Genomic DNA, 19,655 nt, shown 5'->3' with positions numbered 1-19,655 from the left:
GGCATGATTTTTTGTTTGTTTGGGGTTTTTTTTTTTAGTTTTTTGTTTTTTTAAATACTCTTGAGTAGGGTGGTACATACATTCTTTCTTGGGTTATGTGAACATATATGTTGACACAATGCACGTGCAAGGTGGCATGTGGAAAAACCCCTCTGTCAGTCTTGCCCTTGTGTTTTTAATGTCCATGGGGATGTATACCCGGCAGAATATTTACATGGTCTGATGCCTAGAGCAGTGTTTCTCAACCTTTTAAGTAGCAAGTACCCCCTAACTTCTGAAAATTGTAATAAGTACCCCAACACTCAATTTTCCACTCTGAGAAATACAATCTTTTCCCCCTTTACCACTGGACGACTGTATTTCTCATAGAGCAGGAGAGTTCTGAGTTCTGCAGTGCTGTGTGGCTGTGGCAGATCACAAAACCCCTGCTGTTTCTCCCCTCCTTCCTCAATATAGGAGCCAAGGTCAATGCCAGCAAATCACTATGGCCTGATGGCGGGATCACATGGTGTTCTCCTCACACAGGCAGGATCTTGTGAGGTATGAGTGGCCCAGAGTAGATGGCAGTGCTGCCCATGGCCGTCCCTAGGGGGGGGTGCGGGCCTGGGGCAAATCACACTGTGTGGGCCCCTCTTAACATTTTTATATTGGTAAAATCTGGGGCTGTCATAGTTGTCAATTTCACTGCACAAGAAGAGCAGTGAAACTGACAAGTAAGCCTGCAGGTAGAGCCCGACTCCAGGACTGGGCAAGCTGCTGGGCTCTCCACCTGACTTTCTGGGCACTGGGCTTTGAGTCGGGGAGGGGAGCTGCCACCTGGGCAAGTTGCAGGCAGCTGCCGCCTGGCTGCCAACCCAGCAGGTGGGCGACTGACACCTGCTCCGAGCTGGGGCGGAGGAGACTTCTGTGCAGGCTGGAACCCGGGGATGTGGGCAGGTGGCTGCTGCCCGTCTTCAAGCCAGGGCGCGGGAGGCTGTCTCTCGGCTCAGAGCTGGGGCTCGGGTGGCAGCCACCCAGCTGTGAACCCGGCTCTCAGGGCGCAGGAGGCTGTCGCCGGGTTCCCATCTGGGACCGGGCGGGACGTGGGCGGCTGCCGCTCGGCGTCTCAAATAGCGGGCACCTGCTTCTACTTCCCAGCTAGGAGGTGGGACCGGGCAGGAAGCTGGTGGCTGCTGTCGCCGGCCTCTCCCAGAAGCCGCCAACTGCCTCCTGCCACCTGGCTTCCCCAGAAGTCAGCGGCTGCCGCTTGCTTCCCTTCATTGGGTTTTTCGCCGCGTACCCCCTGCCTGTGTCTCGCGTACCCCCAGAGGTACATGTACCACAGGTTGAGAAACTATTGCTTAGAAGATCCATGGAGTAGAGAGAATAAATGGATTAAGTTAAATATATGGGAGTAGAGACCTGTGAGAGTAAAGAGAATTTAGTAAGCCAATGAGAAGGAAAGGAGATGGCATGTGAGCGATAGCAGACATATGTTGGTTATTAGTGAATTAAATTACTTAAAGGAAAATCAAATAAGAAATAGACTCACGCTAAATTTTTCTGTGTCTGGAAAGATACTTTCTGCTCAAAGGAATTGCATTAAATTACTATGAAAGCATGTCCATGCTAGAGAAAATTCAAAATGTGTGAACTTCTGTATTGAGAGAACCATTCTGTAGTTCTCATCTCTAGGGCCTGTCTGAGTACAGTCTGCTGTAAAAACCCCGAGATTTCAAATTCAGAGTAATAAATAAAGACAAACTGAAGACAGAGAGATGTGTGTGCGTGCTGTAGGGTTATATTTTCTTGTATGTATTGATATGCACAATGAAATTTGTTCAAAGTGTGGATTTGTCATGGTTCCCTTGGACAGCAGAAGCACAAGATTGCCGGTCGAGCTGATTAGTAGGAGCGGAAAGCTGAAACCGAATGGGCTGTCAGCGGCTGCCAGTTGTTATACAATGCAGTGAATGTTCCTGACATTTCAAATGCAATGGGCCAGCACCCAGATGGTGTGATGGGCTTCAGCTGGGGTTGATGACTGTGAATCCATGCAGTGCAAGGTAGAAGTGACAGTATTATATAGTATACCAGTAGAATCGTGTATATTCTCTATTGTGTCTGAGCTGTGTGTATATAGATTATATGGAACTATAATAAGGATCAGATTATGCATGCCCAGAAAATGGGAAAAGGTAGGGACCCTTCCCTCTGCTTGTGCAAGCAGCAGCCAGGATTCTGATGTTTGTCCTTCCTGCAAGCAAGCTCCAGAGGCAGTGTCGCAGTCGGTGGTGAAAGACATTGGAAAGGGGGCATGACTAGCTGGAGCATGGTGTGACGGTTGTCCTATTCGCCCTTCCCTATTTGGGCTGACCCTGGGAGAAGCATACTCTGCACACCTCTAACCAATGCTCCCCAAGAGGCATCCTGCCAACAACTGTCCTTTGTAGGCAGAATGCCACTAGCCACTGACATTGGTTTGGTACCACTCTACATCTTCCCCCCGTGTGGCTGTTGGATTGAGGTGGACTGAGAGTCACTTACTCAGCAAATGGGTGTAACAAATATTTATTGGGGCAAAACACTCAGAGAGTAGTGATCCGTTACTCACAAGTGGGAAGTTTATCTGGACAATCTCACCAGTCACCTCCAGCACTAGACAACATAGCTTCCACCTTCCTTTGTTACACAAACCTATTAATAACTTTTTGTTATCTTTTTTTTATACATATGTATTAGTCTCTCATTCCCATGTTAGCTCTCCTCCCCCATCATTACAGGCTTAGTGTTTGTCCAAAGCAAAGTTTCTCTTTTCTAGCTTTTTAGTTACTTTGTCTTTTCTTGTGCTCACAAACACAATTACTCTAAAATTTCTTACATGTGTGCAACACTAACCATGCTCCCTCTGCTCTTTTTAGCAGGTACTCAGTTCTACTTCTGCTTTTGCTGTTAACGTTGTCAGGACAGACTCTTAAAATCCACAGCAGGTGTCTGTTAGGCCTAAATATATCTCTGCTTCCCACAGTGGCAATGGCTGTTGAGGACAATATCTCACCATAACTAAGTAACTATGCAATAGAATAATATAATGCCGTCCAGGGAACTGTTGTATTCAGGATACTGCACAGCTTAGTCTTTCTTATTTCTCTGAAGTCAGCGGGAGGCACTGGAAGTTACCCCCATATGTAGATATTGTCCCATATGTTGATGACATGATTTATACCGCAGGACTGGAAGTGGAAGGTTACAGTTCTTTCAGATCTTGTGGATTAATTAATTAAAAAATGCTTCCTGCCTTTAAAAACCACAATAACTAATTTTTGCAGTTCACATTTTCTTGTCTATTCTTAGTTTTGGATTGCTTGTGTTTCTTTTCAGCTTAACCAACTACATGAACTTGAGCAGACAAAATGAGCCTGTTCCTCCTTTCTTTTGTTTATTACTAGCTAATCTGACTACTTTGCGTAGACCAGCTGCTGGGGTGAGGAAGGAAAAAGCCACCTGGAGCCTAGACTAGTGCTAATGTTTACTGCATTAAAAGAGATGAAAGTAACTAACATTCATCTTGTTGACTGGGCACAAACACTATGTCACACTAAATATAGTCATATGATTATGACAGAAAATGCATTTGTGGGGCCCTTACCATCACTTTCCACTGTTTCAAGGCCTGAAGGTTATATAAGGCCTATTGCTTTTAAATCTACTCTTCTGTTAGCGATCTCTTTGCTACAATTTCTTTCCCCAAGTAGCGGCATAGTACATATACACCACTGTTTTTCTTCTGTTCCCATTTCTGCCAGACATTGCTTCTATGTCTTGCTCATGAGACCAAAATATTTTTCAGAAGCAAACTATTCCTTTATTTTGGACTCTATTGTGCCTTTAACTTACTGGTCTACATGCGTGGCTGTGCAGATAGCCATCTCCTCTGGTGCTTCTTCAGTCCCTTTGGAGTGCTAATCCCTCTAGCAGTGTCAGTCCTAATTGCAATTGTGAATAGCTCCTTTTATAACAGATCTGTATAAAGGCAGTACATAGACATGTGTTGTGCATCTAGTTAGTCAATATAAAAACTCTTCTGGCATACAAGAATAGGTAGCATTGTTCATAAGTTTGTTGGTTCAGTAAAGTTGTTCACTACAAAAAGTTTAACAGCCCCTCACGCACAGAGCTTTCCCTCTGTATGTACCCATCAGCTGATCAGATTCTGGCCCTTAATCTTTTCATCACAAATTGGGTTGTTAGTGTCTGGATCATAACAAATTCTTAGCTGGATGAGTGAAAGTTAAGAGTTTGTTCCTTCTCCGCTACATTGAAGACATTAGTTTGAGAGCCAGGCACATTAATGGCTATCCTCTGCTAAAGGGGTTCTCAGTGGTGTTATTAAATTGCATTGGCATCAGGATTGTATGCATTGTTGAGTGGCAGGGGAGCTCACTTAAATTAAGTACACCTTCTGCCACACTTTCCCAGAAAGTGCAAGATGAGGACAAAACTGATTGACTGCAGGTTTTTATCGCTGGTGGCCTCCAACTAAAAGGAATTTTGTTCATTTATCAAGGAAGATGCAGGTACTATGTTTGTGTGCATTTATTTTTTATTTTAATATGTTCAAAGGAGTATTTGTGAATTTAAGGACCTGATCCTGCAAACATTTCAGCATGACATTCCATTCACTTTAATAGCACAACGTGTGGGAGTAAACCTATGGAAGTGGGTAGGGTTTAGTCTGCACTTAAAAATTTAGCTATGTCAGTTAGGAATTAGCTATGCCAGTAAAAACCCTAATGCAGGTGCAGTTACCCTGATTCAACTGTGCTTTTATACCAGTGTAATTGCATCTCTGCTAAAGGGTTTTACCAATATAACTATGGCAGTATAACTATACCGACAAAATCCTCCTAGTTTATAAAAGGGCTAAGTGTTTGTGTACCGTCATGCCTTCAATGCAGAACTCAGGCACCAGGCAAATGAGGTATGTGGCCCTCAGTGCACAGGGTTGGGCGTTCCTACTGGATAGGGTTATATTTGCGTCATGTTAGATATACTTGTTGATGGATCCAAACAGGAGCCTTTCTTCGTTATTGTTCTGCAGAGCATTGAGGAATGTAAACTTTTAGTTCATGTACCAAAAATCTTGAGAATTAGACTTCTATTCATTCATGGTCTTTTTATTTAAAAAAAAATAAGCCAAGTTTCACTGGACAAAGCTTATACGCTCCATGTGCATGTTAGAAAGGCTTAGGGTTTCCTTTTTAATAAAAATCGTGTTATGAAAGCTTAATTTTCCTAAAATATTTATTTTAACATATTTTTTTCTGTTATTAAAATACAAACTGTGAAGAAGTAAAGAGCGCCAAATCTGCTTCACCAATGAAGTTATGGGGTACAAGTAAAAGGGTTTTCCAAGATGAGGAGAGCCTTCATCAATGACTGAGCTGAAGACAAGGCCTATAGTTTGTGTGGATTGGAAAAGGCTCTCTTCTACTTACTACATATAGTTGTGATGCACATTTTTGGTCATGTATCTCTCTTCTGTTTGAGACATAAAGTCTGGGGATCTGAGGTCAGGACTGGGAGCCAGGAATTCCTGAGTTTCTATCCTGGCCATGGTGCAGTCTCTATGTTCTTGGGCCAGTCACTGAACTTTTCTGAGCCTCAATTTACCAATATTTAAAATGGTCTAAATACTAAACACATAGGCCCTAATTCAGGAAGGCACTTAAGATAAGCATATGGAATAAACGGGATTAAAGTACGTTTAAGTGCTTTCCTGAATCTGGGCCCTGCTCACCTACTATGTATGGGTGTTATGAAGAGTTGTGTTGGTGTTGTGAATTAGCTAAGGTTTGCAAATTGTTTTGAGAATAAAAAATGTTAAATATCATTACTGCATCATATGCTGTGTTGTTGGACTCCATGTCATGCCAGTACAAATTAAAGAGTTAGAGATCTGCAGAAAATACTGGAATATTTTCAAGCTATTTTAATTTGGACCAATGGAAAATGAAACACCCTTACTTTGCTGCAATAATGTTATCCTACTTTTTTTACTCTTTTATCGTATTGTGTATAATCTGTAAAAAGAAATCCCACAGAATGGGGAGAAAAGGGCAAACCAAATAGTTTGATTTTTAAAAAGTCAATTGAACATGAAATAATAAATATAGATTTGATCAACATTTGCAGTCCATATTTACAAAAAAGATATACAGGGAATATATTTATCTTTCACAAGTTTTAATAGGCTGATGCTGCATGAGTTATTTCAACAGCTATTTCCTCTTGATTTTTTGAGATTTCTTGCATTTCCCAGTCCTTTTGTGTTCAGTCACACAAGGAATTCATTAACTTGATATTTTTTCGTCTTTTATTTTAGTTTACTAACTTAATCTCTTTTTTTAATGACATAACTAGTTTGATTAATAAAGGTAATAGTGTTGAAGTAATATACATAGACTTCTGTCATTCATTTGATTTGGTACCACACAGTATTTTGACTAAAAAATTAGAATGATTAAAAACTAACTGGTAAGTCTCAAAATATAATTGTAAATGGTGAATCATCAAGAAGTGGGCTGAGTTTCTAATGGAGTCCGAGAGAGATGGGTTCTTGGCCCGATGCTATTTAACATTTTATCAATGACCTGGAACAAAACATAAAATCATTACTGATAAAGCTTGCAAATAATACAAATACTGGAGGAACAGAGCTGGGCACAAGCAAACTAGGTATTTTAATATGGCCAAATGTAAATGTATCCATCAAGGGACAAAGAATGTAGGCCATACTTAGAGGATGGGGAACTCTATCCTGGGAAGCAGTAGCTCTGAAACGCACTTGGAGTGGATAATTAGCTGAACATGAGCTCTGAGGGCACTGCTGTGGCCGAAATGTCTAATGGGATCCTTAGATGCATAAAAAGGGGAATCTCAAGTTAGGAGTAAGGAGGTTATACAGTATTACTTCTGTGTTTGGCACTGATGCAATCCTTTCTGGACTACAGTGTCCAGTTCTGGTGCCCACAATTAAAGAAGGAGGTTGATAACTGGGAAACTTAGCCCCAAATTCAAACTGGTTTTAACACTGATTCAGCTAAACCAGTACTGGAATCATAGTTTGGACAAGACTCCAAAGGCCTGAACTGTTTCCACAATTGTTCAATTTTACATGTTTTTCAGCAACTTCAACTAAAATACTTGCAGAAATGGTTCTGAGCCACAGAGCCCTGCATGTACTATGGCTCCCACCAGTCTTAATGCTACTTGAGCTGAATCAATCTCAGAACTGGTCCACATTTTTGGTTTTTAATTTCCCCAGTGTAGATATGGCCTTAGGAGACATTTCTCCCATCATGCCACGAACAGAGCCAGAGTTAAGAACTTTTTGTGGGAGCGATGGAGTGCATTGTCTAACTCGGTGGTCCCCAAACTGTGGGTTGTGTGCAGAAGAACATACAGGGGGGTGCAGTGGGACCCAGGCCAGCCCCCGTGGGGGGTGAGGAGAGAGCGCCACCCAACTCCACCCCCAGCCCCAGCTCCGACCTCGGTTCCCAGCTCCACTCCTGGCTGTGTCCCCAGCTGCAGCTCCACCCCCGAGCCTTGACCATGGCCCTGCTCCTGGCCACGGCCCCAGCTGCAGCTCCGGCCCCGACTGCAGTCCTGCTCCTGGTTCCCAGCCCTGGCTCCTGGCTCCAACCACACTCCTGGTCCTGGCCACAGCCTCAGCTGCATCTCTGGCCCTGGATCCTGGCCCTGACTGTGGCCCTGGCTCCCGGGGGGAGGGGAGGAGCATGGACTGCGTAAGAGGGGGAGCAACTGAAAAGGTTTGTGGAGCACTGATCTAACCCATAGGCAGGGCAAAGGCAACTCTGTAGCCTTTCTGCAGCAACTTTTAAAATTATGACGTGTACAGGGGTCGTCACATTAGCTATTCTAGCTACACTGTAATCATGACCCCGATCCAGATACTAGACTTGCCTTCTTTGATGTGCTATACATAGTTGCTCTGTCAAACAGACGGTATACGGTACCCTTGCATCCCTTCTCCATTTTACCCAATTTTGCTCTGTTTGTACCCTGGCATTAGCAGGTCTGTTGCACTGGGGGCCTTTAATGGTCTTTTTATTACTGATGAATTTCACCTTTGAGTGAAAAATCCAATAGCCGTTTGGTCTTCCACGAAAAGAATGTGGCACCAATAATAGTGTTCCATTTTTCAGAGATGTGGTAGGTGGATTCTGGATGTTGTATCCAAGAAACACACCAGAGATGGCGAAACATTTTAAATAAAATGTAATTAAAGAGAGTGAAGGAGCAAGAAAAAGCAAATGACCTAGTTAAGCAGTCACCACAAAACTCATAATGCTCTGAGGATATCTAAGTATGTTACGTAAATATTTCAAACTTATCTCTATTTTGAATATGAGTCATTTAAATTAGATGTCATTTAAGTTATTTGTTCATGATCCTTAATTAGGTAAACTCTAAAGCACTGCAGCATATGTTTGTTGAGCAATTATCCTTTCAATAAGACTTCACTCTCTTCTGGCTGAAAACCTAATGGTGAATTTTATCAGCAAGAATGAAATCTCCATATACACAGTCTAAATCAGGGGTGGGGAACCTTTTTCCTTCCAAGGGCCATTTTTATATTTATAACTTAATTCGCCACCCCTGGTCTAAATGAATGAGAAACGAGGTGTTCCTTGGGGAGGGAAAAGAACTACTGCCATTTAGTTCTGTTGGTTTTAATATTTATTATTATGGTTACTAGGCAGGTTTACATTGGGCTGGGGGATTGAGGGGGGATTCTCTTCCACCAAAAATTCACACAGAAGAAGAAGAATTTTAGGACTCAGTGCTGCAAATTCTGATTTATGAGACTAGTCCTTACATATGTAAATTGCATTACTCATATGAGCAGTCCCATTAAAGTCAGTGGGGGGCCTGAATTTGATCTGATTTATGCTGTCAAAAACCAGGAGCAACTCCACTGAAGTCAGATGTCCAATGGAGTCAATTCCACTGAAGTTAGTTACACCAGAATAAAAATGGTAAGAGAGCAAAATCTGAACCTATTTGATATTCATATGGAAGGATTTGCAGGATTGAAGTTTTCTTATACTTCTGGATAAATCTTGTATATTTCCTTCTTAAGCATTTAAACTAAAAATACAAAACCAAACCTGCTCCACACACACACACACACACACACACACACACACACACACTAAAATTGATGGATTTCACTTCCATGGGATCCTTCTGGAAACCAAGGCTTCTTCTGGTTTCATTAGATTTACCTTCTGTAAATTCACATTAATTTTAAATATGGATTTATGGAATTATTATGGTTCTGCTGAACTGAGGGTAAACCTTTCATAGAAGGTAGGGAATATGTGCTCTTCTCAAATGTTGTTGGTAACTTATATTATGTAGGTTAAAGCCCCCCCTAAAGCCAATGAAAGAGGAGATCCAGTTCCAGACATGGAAAATATTTCAATCTCCTGTATGCCAGCCAATGATGCTAAGATTGTACAAAAAAGTCAATTGTCAAAGGGCTTGGTTCTGCTCTAAATTACACTGGCATCAATTAAACTAACTCTGTTTAAGGCAGTGAAATGGCTTCTGTCTATGCTGGTGTAATTATAACTGCAGAATCTGGCCATCTATATACAGAGGCAATTCCTCTCATTTTACTTTGCTGCTGGAAGAAGGTGATACTTTTAATGTCATTACTTGTCTGCTGCTGTCAGCTGCCATATGGTTGGCACGTTTTTAAAGATGCCATCGTGCAAAGGTGACCTGATATGAGATTAAGTTAGACAGTCTATTTGGAGCCCAGGTTAACAAAACTTCAAGGTATTTGGTGAAGATAAACATACGGCAGGTTGGCTGAAATTCTAACATGCATAATTCTGTGGATTTGGCTTTTGAGTACTCAGCTTCTTTGTGCCGGAGGGAAAAAAACGTATCTTGTGATTTGACAGCTACTGGAGAAGATAATTGTTTTTGACAGCATAGGGATAGTGTTAATGTTATTCTAGGAAATCTCCCTCTTCAAACAAATCAGTATCACTGTTTTCTGATGTGTTGCTATAGCTTAGTACTGCTGAACTCTGGATGGAAGCTTCAAGTTTCTGTGTTCTGGTAATATGATAAAATTGTTAAATGAGTGTTTAAAAAGTCCTTAATGAATTTCAGACTTGTATCATCCAGAGACTGAAAAAGAAAGAGAAGATGCCTTTATTACTGGTCAGGTATAAATGAAAAAACATAAGACAATTGATAGTATCCTGGATATAAAGAACACATTCAGTGGATATTCTGTAGCCAACATCTCACTTTCAGCTAGTGAAATAAGTAATGACCCATGGCTAAGATGTCAGGACCCAGGGGTAGGATGTCATAGGAGGGATATATTTCCGAGCTCTGACATTGTATCTGAGAGATGTGGCTTTTAAAGATGTATGGAAACGTCTTCCCCTTAAAAATTTACAATATTTTAAAACATTCTGTACAGAGGACTGTATACAAATTAACAACAGATAGGGGTCTGATTTTTGCCCTCATTTTGGTGGTGCCTCATATGAGTTATAGTTTGGATGCCTCATGCTCCCATTCTCCTCTACGGTCCCTGGGCTACATCTCCTATGGTGCACCCTGGCCTCGCCTCTTCCTGAGGTGCCATGGTGCATCATGGGAATTCCATGACCCTGCTGCATCATGGGAGATGTAGTCCAGCTGGAGAGCTCAGCCAATGGAGGAGAATGAACTATGAGGCACCCAAACTACAATTCTCATGAAGTAACACTGCAGCATTTACAAATCAAAACATTTGGTCTAATGTTTTTGGGTGAAACATTTTGGTTTTCAGATTAAAAAAAGAAACAAAAAAACAGAACTTGTTTTTGAATGTTCATTTTTTATGAAAAGTCAAAATTGTCCACAGAAAGCAAATATTTTACACACACACACACACACACACACACACAAAGTAGTCAAAAGCCCAATTTTCTGTTGAAAAACTGTTTTCATGGAAAATTTTCAGCCATATCTGGTGCTGACAACTCTGATTTCAGTAAACAGGAGTGACACTGCTGATGTAAGTGAGAGGAAAATCAGTCCTTACTTGTTCCAGAGGGGTAGCCGTGTTAGTCTGTATACAGCAAAAACAACGAGAGTCCTGTAGCACCTTAAAGACTAACAAATTTCTGTGGGCATAAGCTTTCGTGGGCTGCAACCCACTTCGTCAGATGCATGAAGTGGAAATCACAGATAGGAGGTATATATGTACATCCAATGGTGAGAAACATAACAATGGGGAGGGCAAGTGCTAACAAAGTCAGTTCAGTAGGGTAGATGAGGCCTATTCACAACCATTGATTAGAAGGGAGAATGTGTGAACAGTGAACAGTCCTTACGTGACAGCTCAGCCATATGTAACATGAGTAGAGAGAGAGAGTGAGTGAATTGTTTTTGTAGCTATAGTAATAGCATAATTTAGAGGTTTTAAAGCTGAATGGCAAATAATTTTTACAATCTGGGCTTATGTTCTTCTTTTTTTTTTTTTTTTATGATGGCCAGGAGGTTTTTCTCCCATCCTCTGGCAATTTTTTCCTTTGCTTCTTTCTTACCTTAGAAATATCAGGAATGTCAAGCCTGATGTTCCCTAATTGAAAGGACAGTGTATTGAATCTAGGGTTACCATATGTCCGGGTTTTGAACATGACCTCTTTTTTGGCTATCCGCTCTCTGTCCAGGTAGATTTTTGAAATAAGAGTCAAAGTCCGGGTTTTTGCAGAGCAGATGTTGCAGTTCAGAAAGAGCCCCAATTGCTCTGCCCCTGCATCTGCAACTTATTGGTCCATTTCCCTGCAGCTCTGGTTCCCAGCCCTGGGAGGAGATCCCACAGGGTGTGCTGCCTGATAGCTGGCGCTGGGTCCTGATGTCTGGCGCTGGGTCCAGCAGCAGCCAGCCTCCCACTGTGACAGGGAGCGACACTGTGGCACATCTCCAGTAAGCACCCCTGCTACAAATACCCCTCCAGCACCTCCCAGCTGCTCCCAGGTATCCCCTCCCAGTACAGACAACCCTCCCACACCCCCCAGGTATCCCTAGGTACCCTTCCCAGTACACAGCCCCCAACCCCCCACGTATCCCCTCCAGCACCTCCTCCCAGTACACACACACCCCTCCAGAACCCCCAACTCTACCCCTCACAATTCCCCCCCATCCTCTTTTTTGGGAACCTGAAATATGCTAACCTTATGTTTCCTCCAAAATGTCAGTTAGTCACTGAAGTGAAATAGGGGTTTACAGAGGAAACAAAACACACAGTTTTAAACAGACTGGTTAAAAACCCCTTCCCCTCTCAATATCTCCAGTCTGAGTCTCTTGACTCTTGTGTTATCATCCTTTTCACCATCTCTCCAGTTATCAGAGAGTCTTCCAGGCCAGAAAAGATCTGGATTTTCAAGGTTTACCTCCAATGTTTACCAGCCATCCATAATCACTGGCTTCCAACACTGTCCCCTCTCTCATGTTCACTAGAGCCCTGAACCTGGTGCCATTTAAGTCAATTGCAAAACTCCCATTGACTATAAAGGTGCAGGATCAAGCCCCAGCAATTCAGTATCCCTCAGTGCCTCCTGACAGCACAGGGGCAGCCATCTTTCTTGAGGGTAACATAACTTCTGTCCCATTGGAAACATGGGAAAGGAAAGTCAGCTTTGTTAAGCAGAGCTTCACAACCAAAAGCTATAGGGAAACGGTGGTCATTTTAACAGGCTTCTACTCAACAAAGGGGAATGGCAGCCATTTTGAAAAGGTGCAGAACTTCATAGATTTGCTCCTAATTGGCTTTCCCTCATGAAAAGCTTTTAAAAATGCTATAAACGATATTTCTGATACTATCACAACAGATGGCTAATACTGTAAATCTGCATGTTGGAATGTGTGTAAGTGTGCAAGAATGAAGGAAATTGTATATAAAAGTTGCAATATAATCCCAGTCTTTCACTGGTTTAAATTTGAGGTAATTCCACTGAAGTATGTGTATTTGAGAGGAGAATCTGGCTCATTTCAATAGAGCTGGTCTTGATTACGCATACACACGCATATATGAAGGTGTATCTAAATTTGCAGAATAGGTATTTTTCAAATATTTCTTTGCCAAAAAGAATAATTTTAACATTTTCCACAAACATATTCAATTAGCAGCAATAACCCAAAGTAGGATGGTATTTTAACGTCAGAAACAATGTATATTTGATCACATACTGTTCATGCCCAAAACTGAAACGGGTGTGAAAATCAGACCACTGTGCTTGGAACCACCTCCAAACTTTCTTCGCAGTTCCAGACCTGTGTGCCACTATTAAAAGTGGATACTTCAGTTACGCTATGGTCCAGTGACTTGTGAATACCATTTCTTTTGCCATATCATTTTTCAGTGACATTTTAAAGTACAAGTTGGCACATGTGGAACTAAGCCATTTGTTCCACCTTATGAGTCAAAAACTGACATGTTACAGAAAGTGTGACTAAGGGTATGTCTACACTGCAGTTAAAACCCGCAACTGGCCTGTGGGGCTTGGGCTCAGGCTGTTTATTTGAGGTACAGATATTTGGGCTTAGGCTGGAGCCCAGGCTTTAGGACCCTGCAAGGTGGGAGGGTCCCAGAGCTCATAGTGCAGTCTGAATCAGAACATCTACACTGTAATTAAATAGTCCCTCCGCCCAATATCCACAACCCTGAGTCAGCTGACACGGGCAGCTGCGGGTGTCTAGTTGCAATGTAGACATACCCTGGGACTTGGTGGAGCCATGTAGCAGTTATGCTTTCAGTGATGGTACTGAAAATGGTTTTGTTTCATCTACACTGACAGTCAAACTGGTTTCAACTCTGGTTTGGGAAAACCTGTGACTGCAAACCATTCTCTGCAATGTGGCCGTTTCCAAATGTGGATGGGGCTAATAAAAGGAAATCTTTTAAAATATTTTACCGTGACACAAATACATTTTCTGATCATAGATCCAGTCCTACTCTGTACAAGCAAGACTCCGTTTGACTTTGCCGGCATAAGGACCGCAAGATTAGACCTTTAACTGCAAACTCCAGTTAGTTGTTTTTTGTCTGGTTTGTTTGTTTGTTTTTTCCCACTTTTAAATTGAATTAATTTTACCTTAAAAGCATTTCTGTAGTATGCCTTCATCCATAGCACAGTGTGCAACTTTACTGACATAGCTTCAAGCAACACATAGGACCTTTCTTTATTGCCAGTCCATTCACACACTTCACTACCATGAGAAGATTCTACTTGGTCCATCGATTTGATATAGCAGAGCAGAAAACTTGTCAATAGCAAACTATTATGAGTAGAAAATCTGATGGGTTTTGTTGTCATTTTTGTTTATTAAGAGGAAATGCAACCAGAACTAGTACATGTACTTTGCCTGTCTCTAGTGCCTTTGACCTGAGGATCTCAGAGCATGTTACAAACATTCATTAAAAAAGCCCTCACAACACTCTTTTGAAGTATTTGAAGTAGGTAAATAAATGCAATTTTCCACTCCAAGGTGTTTAAAAAAAAAAGTCACAATTACTACCGATGCGCTACTAGACTGTGTGTGTGTGATTTTAATTCCTGCCTCCCTGATTATATATGGTTTGAGTGGGAGATTCCCACACATGAGCCATTATTTTTAGATGACAAATCTGAGGAACTGTCCCAGGTTGAGGTGTCACTAGAGGAGGTTTTGGAACAAACTGATAAACAGTAATAAGTCACCAGGACCAGATGGTATTCACCCAAGAGTTCTGAGAGAACTCAAATATGAATTTTCAGACACATATATGAATACAATACTTTGGGGAATAGTAACCATGGCTTTTGTAGAAGACAATCATGCCTTACCAATCTATTAGAATTCTTTGAGGGGGTCAACAAGCATGTGGACAAGTGTGACCCAGGGGATACAGTGTACTTGGATTTTCAGGAAGTCTTTGACAAGGTCCCTCACCAAAGGCTCTTAAGCAAAGTAAAGAGTCATGGGATAAGAGGGAAGGTCCTCCCATGGATCAGTAACTGGTTTATTCAGGAAATAAAGAGTCAGAATAAATGGTCAGTTTTCACAGTGGAGAGAGATAAATAGTGGCATCCCTGAGGATCTGTATTGGAACAAGTGCTGTTCAACATGTTCATAAATGTTTTGGAAAAAGGGGTAAATAGTGAGGTGGCAAAATTTGCATATGATACAAAATTACTCAAGATAGCTAAGTCCAAAGCTGACTGCAAAGCATTACAAAGGATCTCACAAAACAGAGCGATGGCAAGAAAATTGCAGATTAAATTCAATGTCGATAAATGGAAAGTAATGCATATTGGAAAACATAATTGCAACTATACATACAAAATGATGGGGTCTACATTAGCTTTGCCACTCGTGAAAGAGATCTTAAAGTCATTGTAGCTAATTCTCTGAAAACATCTGTTTAGTGTGCAGTGGCAGTCAAAAAAGCTAACAGAAAGTTAGGAACCATTAGGAAGGGAATAGATAATAAGACAGAAAATATCATAAAGCCACTGTATAAATTATAGTACTCCCACACCTTGAATATAACGTGCAGTTCTGGTCGTCCCATCTCATGAAAGATATATTAGAATTGGACAAAGTACAGAGAAGGGCAACAAAAATGATTAGGGGTATGGAACAGCTTCTATAAAAGGAGAGATTAAAAAGACAGGAACTGTTCAGTTTAGAAAAGAGACAGCTAAGGGGGAATATGATAGAGATCTATAAAATCGTGAATGGTATAGAGAAAGTGAATATGGAAGTGTTATTTACCCCTTCACATAACACAAGAACCAGGGGTCACCTACAGAAAGTAATAGGCAGCACGTGTAAAACAAACATAAGGAAGTACTTCTTCACACAATGCACAGTCCACCTGTGGAACTTGTTGCCAGGGAATGATGTGAAGGCCAAAAGTATAACTGGGTTAAAAAACGAATCAGATAAGTCTATGGAGGAGATGGACCATTGGTCTGACCCAGTCTGGCAATTCTTATGATCTAGTATTTTAAAGACATGGCCCATGCACAATATGCACATCGAGGTAAATAACTATGGTTATTTTTTTTAAGCTAGCAATTTAAGGCCCCTCTTATCCTGCAAATACTTTCCCACACGCTTAACTTTTAGCTGATGAGTAGCCCAATTAAGGTCAGTGAAATTACTCATGTACTTACATTTAAGCATGTGTGTTGGTCTTTTGAGGCTCAGGATGTGAGTCCTAAGCAATATCTTGCCATCTGTTTTTAAACACCTCTATCCTTTTTTGATCTATGCATCTAATGTCCATGGATAGATTTGAAAATGTATCCAGATTCCTTTTCTTAAAATGATTGCTGTATCTCTGGTTCATTTTCCTCATCTTTTGGTGTAAGCGTTAAATTAAACATGTGCCATATCTAGCCCTAGCAGAATAAGAATATAAAAAAATAATAATAGAATAAACCCAAACACATGAAAAATATTTAATTTTTCCCCACGGTTCATCAGAAAATAAACTAGAAAATGCCTCACTAAGGCCCTGATCCTGCATATATTTAGGGCATGCTGATACAGGAAAGCTTTGCCAGTATAATTATACTGATAGAGTTAAAACACTATAGCTAGACTGATATAATTCCCAGGTGGACCCTCTTATTCGGCTATTAGAATGGCTTTTTTTGGTTTAGCTTAAACCCCTTTCAAAGTGACATAAGCAAAACAAATGGAAAAAGGCACTCTTATGCCACATTGTGTGTCTACATGAGGTGTTATGCTGCTGTAACTCTATCAGTTTTAAATCACACCTTAGTTTTCAACCTTATACCAGTATAACTTTCCTGTGTAGACCACAAATATAAAAAATAAAGACGTCAATTAGACTGCAGAAGACCTTTGCATTAATGTTGTCCTCATTAATTTCACTAACAGAAAACCCCCCAAAACCAACCCCACTAAAATAAATGAATGTACCCCAAAACAAAATTAACCAACCAAAAAACATAAAAAACGCTCCCTCCCTCCCCCAAAAAACGTAGAAGAAAAGGAAACGATCACATTTTCTTTTATTTTTTTAAAAGCTAACATATGAAGTGAAAACCAGCCCTATCCTTTAAAAAGAGAAACAATAGAAATAAATTCTGAACACTAATTCCTTTGGAATTAGTTCTTGGTTCATTGTGAAACCTTTAACATTCTTTGCTGTTGCAGTTACAATGATTTCATGAGGGGAGCCAAAATTGGGAACAACTGAGAGCGTAGCAGCAACCTTGGATAGAAGCTTATGGTTATTTTCTCTCTCTCTTTTTTTTACATTTATTTAACAGTGAATGGTGGATACAGCCATTGTAATTTGATTTCCGAGAAGAAGAACATGATGGACATGGAGATGACAAATAGCTCGGTACCTGTGTGTAGACAGAGTCTGCTCATCCACACAGGAAATCCACTTACCCGAGACCACCCATTGTCTCGTGAGAGATTGCTACACGTTGGCCAGCTGAATTTAACACACTCCGATACCAGGTATTATTCCAGTTTTTGTTGCCTTATATGTCTTCCCTTTCAAAACTCTTCATTGCTATAACCTTTCTTTCCCAGTAGCAACCCTTCAGGATTTGGACATGGGTTCTGCCCTCACTGGGCCTGGTTGAGTGGCCTGATGTGAATGCCAGGTTTGGATGAGCTCTTTGGCTTTTGCCTCACATTGTCATTCCATCTAGGGCAACCATTTAATCTCCCCTTCCACCCAACTAATTCCATTACCTGTTAGCGGCTATCATTGATGGTACTTGGCTGCTGGGTCTGCGGTATGGCCTTCCTGTACAGATGCACTCGCATTGTTCCATGAGCCTACCACTAGGTGATCATTCTAAGGGCACTCACATCCTTCCATTTTGGAGTTTAAGTATTGTCTCCTCTCTGTGTATGATCCCAGCATCCACTGACGTGAATGATAGTTTTCCAGGGACTTAAATAGAAGGGAAACTGTCTCTTCTCCCTTCCCACCACCCATGATGCTTCCAACTTCCAGCCAGGAAAAAAGAATGGTAGAATCACTCCCAAACTGGAGTCTTCCATATGGCAGTCTGGCATGCCACCATTAAACCCCCAGGAAGCCTGTGTCACTCTCATTTCCACAGTGTTTTCCTTTAACAGACGGATCTAAATGTTCCCGTAGAGCACCACATCCTTGGTATCTGCTTTTAAGGCTAAAATGTGAAAATCTGGGCTCTGGTTTTGATATATGCACTGTTCTTAGATTCTGCTCATAGCAGATCCCTAGTTAAACATTTGCTATAAATTAATTATATGAAAATGTAGAACTCTATTATTTTTTTGTGTTGTTGTTACAAATTTAACATTACCAGATTTTAAACAAATACCCTAAACAGACGTCCATTGTGAATAGAAGCCTGCTACGAATTAAAATCTGTCCATCTATTTTAATTACACTGCTTTTTGGCAAAGCTTATGGTATGGAATGGTCTTGACCTTTTTGAAGAGATGAAGAAATAAAAAACTCAATAAAGTTGCAGTCTTTATCTTAAATATTTTGAATAATTGGTGTTTTCTGCCTGGAACCATCAAACCCAAATTTCCATAGACCCGCAAGAGGAAATGTTGACTGTGTAACTAGTCATGGAAATCTGGCTGTTTCTGATTTTTATTATACACATTTATGTATTGTTTTTCCTTTTTCTCTTACTAATGGGACAAGGATAGCTGCATTTTCAGGAAGAAAAGGCACATCAATGTGACAAGCAAGTGTAGAGAGCTTTAAGGGAAGAAAAAAAGCAGATAATTTTCATGCCAAATAGCAAACATATTCTGCTGTTGGTATTAAAACCTTTATGATGCTTCTGCTGCATTTAACTCAGCCCCTTCCCAACCCTTTTATGTCTCAGTATGGTGCTTGCAAATATCAGGCTGTTTTTATTCAGTCGTTGAGGACAGTTATGAAACAAAGATAATTAGGGCAGGAGCAAACAAAAAGAGAAAGAGAGGACCCTGCTTAGATCTTTTTTGAAGCTTTTTGTAAAATCCATAATGAGGAAATGACAGATCTCTGTAGATGTGGGGATCACAGTACAATACGCAGAAATATGAACTCCTTCCATCCCTGTCTGAGGGAAGATTCCCAGAACAACACAGAGGATTGTATGCAACAGAACATGAGAGGGCTGCTATTACGATAAAGCTGCAGGTGATTGAGTTAATTCACTTCTGTTTGTCTTACAACATGGTCTAAAACCTGCAGCTTTCACCATTTCCTGAGTAACTGTTTGGAAATGTTTGGAGAGCATCTTGAGGTACATTGTGTTTGCTTTCCATTCCTTCATGGGCTGTTTGTTTATATGGCCCGCCAGTCATCTTGCTCTCTGCTTTTATGTCCACCCTGTTTCCACAGTTTTGATTTACACAGGATTTGCAGTGTAGTGTTAATGCCCTGCTCGGCTCTGTGAGCCTCCCAGACACACAGTAACTAATCCTAGCACAGTGAAGCACCTGTCTTTCCTAACAGACACACTGTATGGAGTCAAAGCTACTTCTTGGAATGAAAGCGAAGACAGACAACATTTATTATTATTACAGTTCATTATTTACAGAGT

General features: G+C 41.0%; 1 protein-coding gene across 2 annotated transcripts in view; it reads left to right on the top strand.

Annotated features, from left to right (window-relative positions):
- Window positions 1–19,655, top strand: part of GLIS1 (GLIS family zinc finger 1) — a 258,432-nt gene that overhangs the window by 104,259 nt on the left and 134,518 nt on the right. Inside the window, exons 2-3 of one of the 2 annotated variants that reach the window (XM_067535553.1) lie at window positions 14,024–14,109; window positions 17,370–17,568. In XM_067535553.1, the coding sequence (XP_067391654.1) occupies window position 14,109; window positions 17,370–17,568 (200 nt within the window). In that variant the 5' untranslated portion in view covers window positions 14,024–14,108. The remainder of the gene's footprint in view (window positions 1–14,023; window positions 14,110–17,369; window positions 17,569–19,655) is intronic. The other variant, XM_067535552.1, reaches the window with a different exon arrangement.

The sequence above is a fragment of the Emydura macquarii genome, unplaced genomic scaffold, assembly GCF_026122565.2.
Source record: "Emydura macquarii macquarii isolate MOO-44397 ecotype Brisbane River unplaced genomic scaffold, CSIRO-AGI_Emac_v2 contig_3506, whole genome shotgun sequence".
NCBI lineage: Eukaryota > Metazoa > Chordata > Testudines > Chelidae > Emydura > Emydura macquarii.
This window is presented reverse-complemented; position numbering and strand designations above follow the sequence as displayed.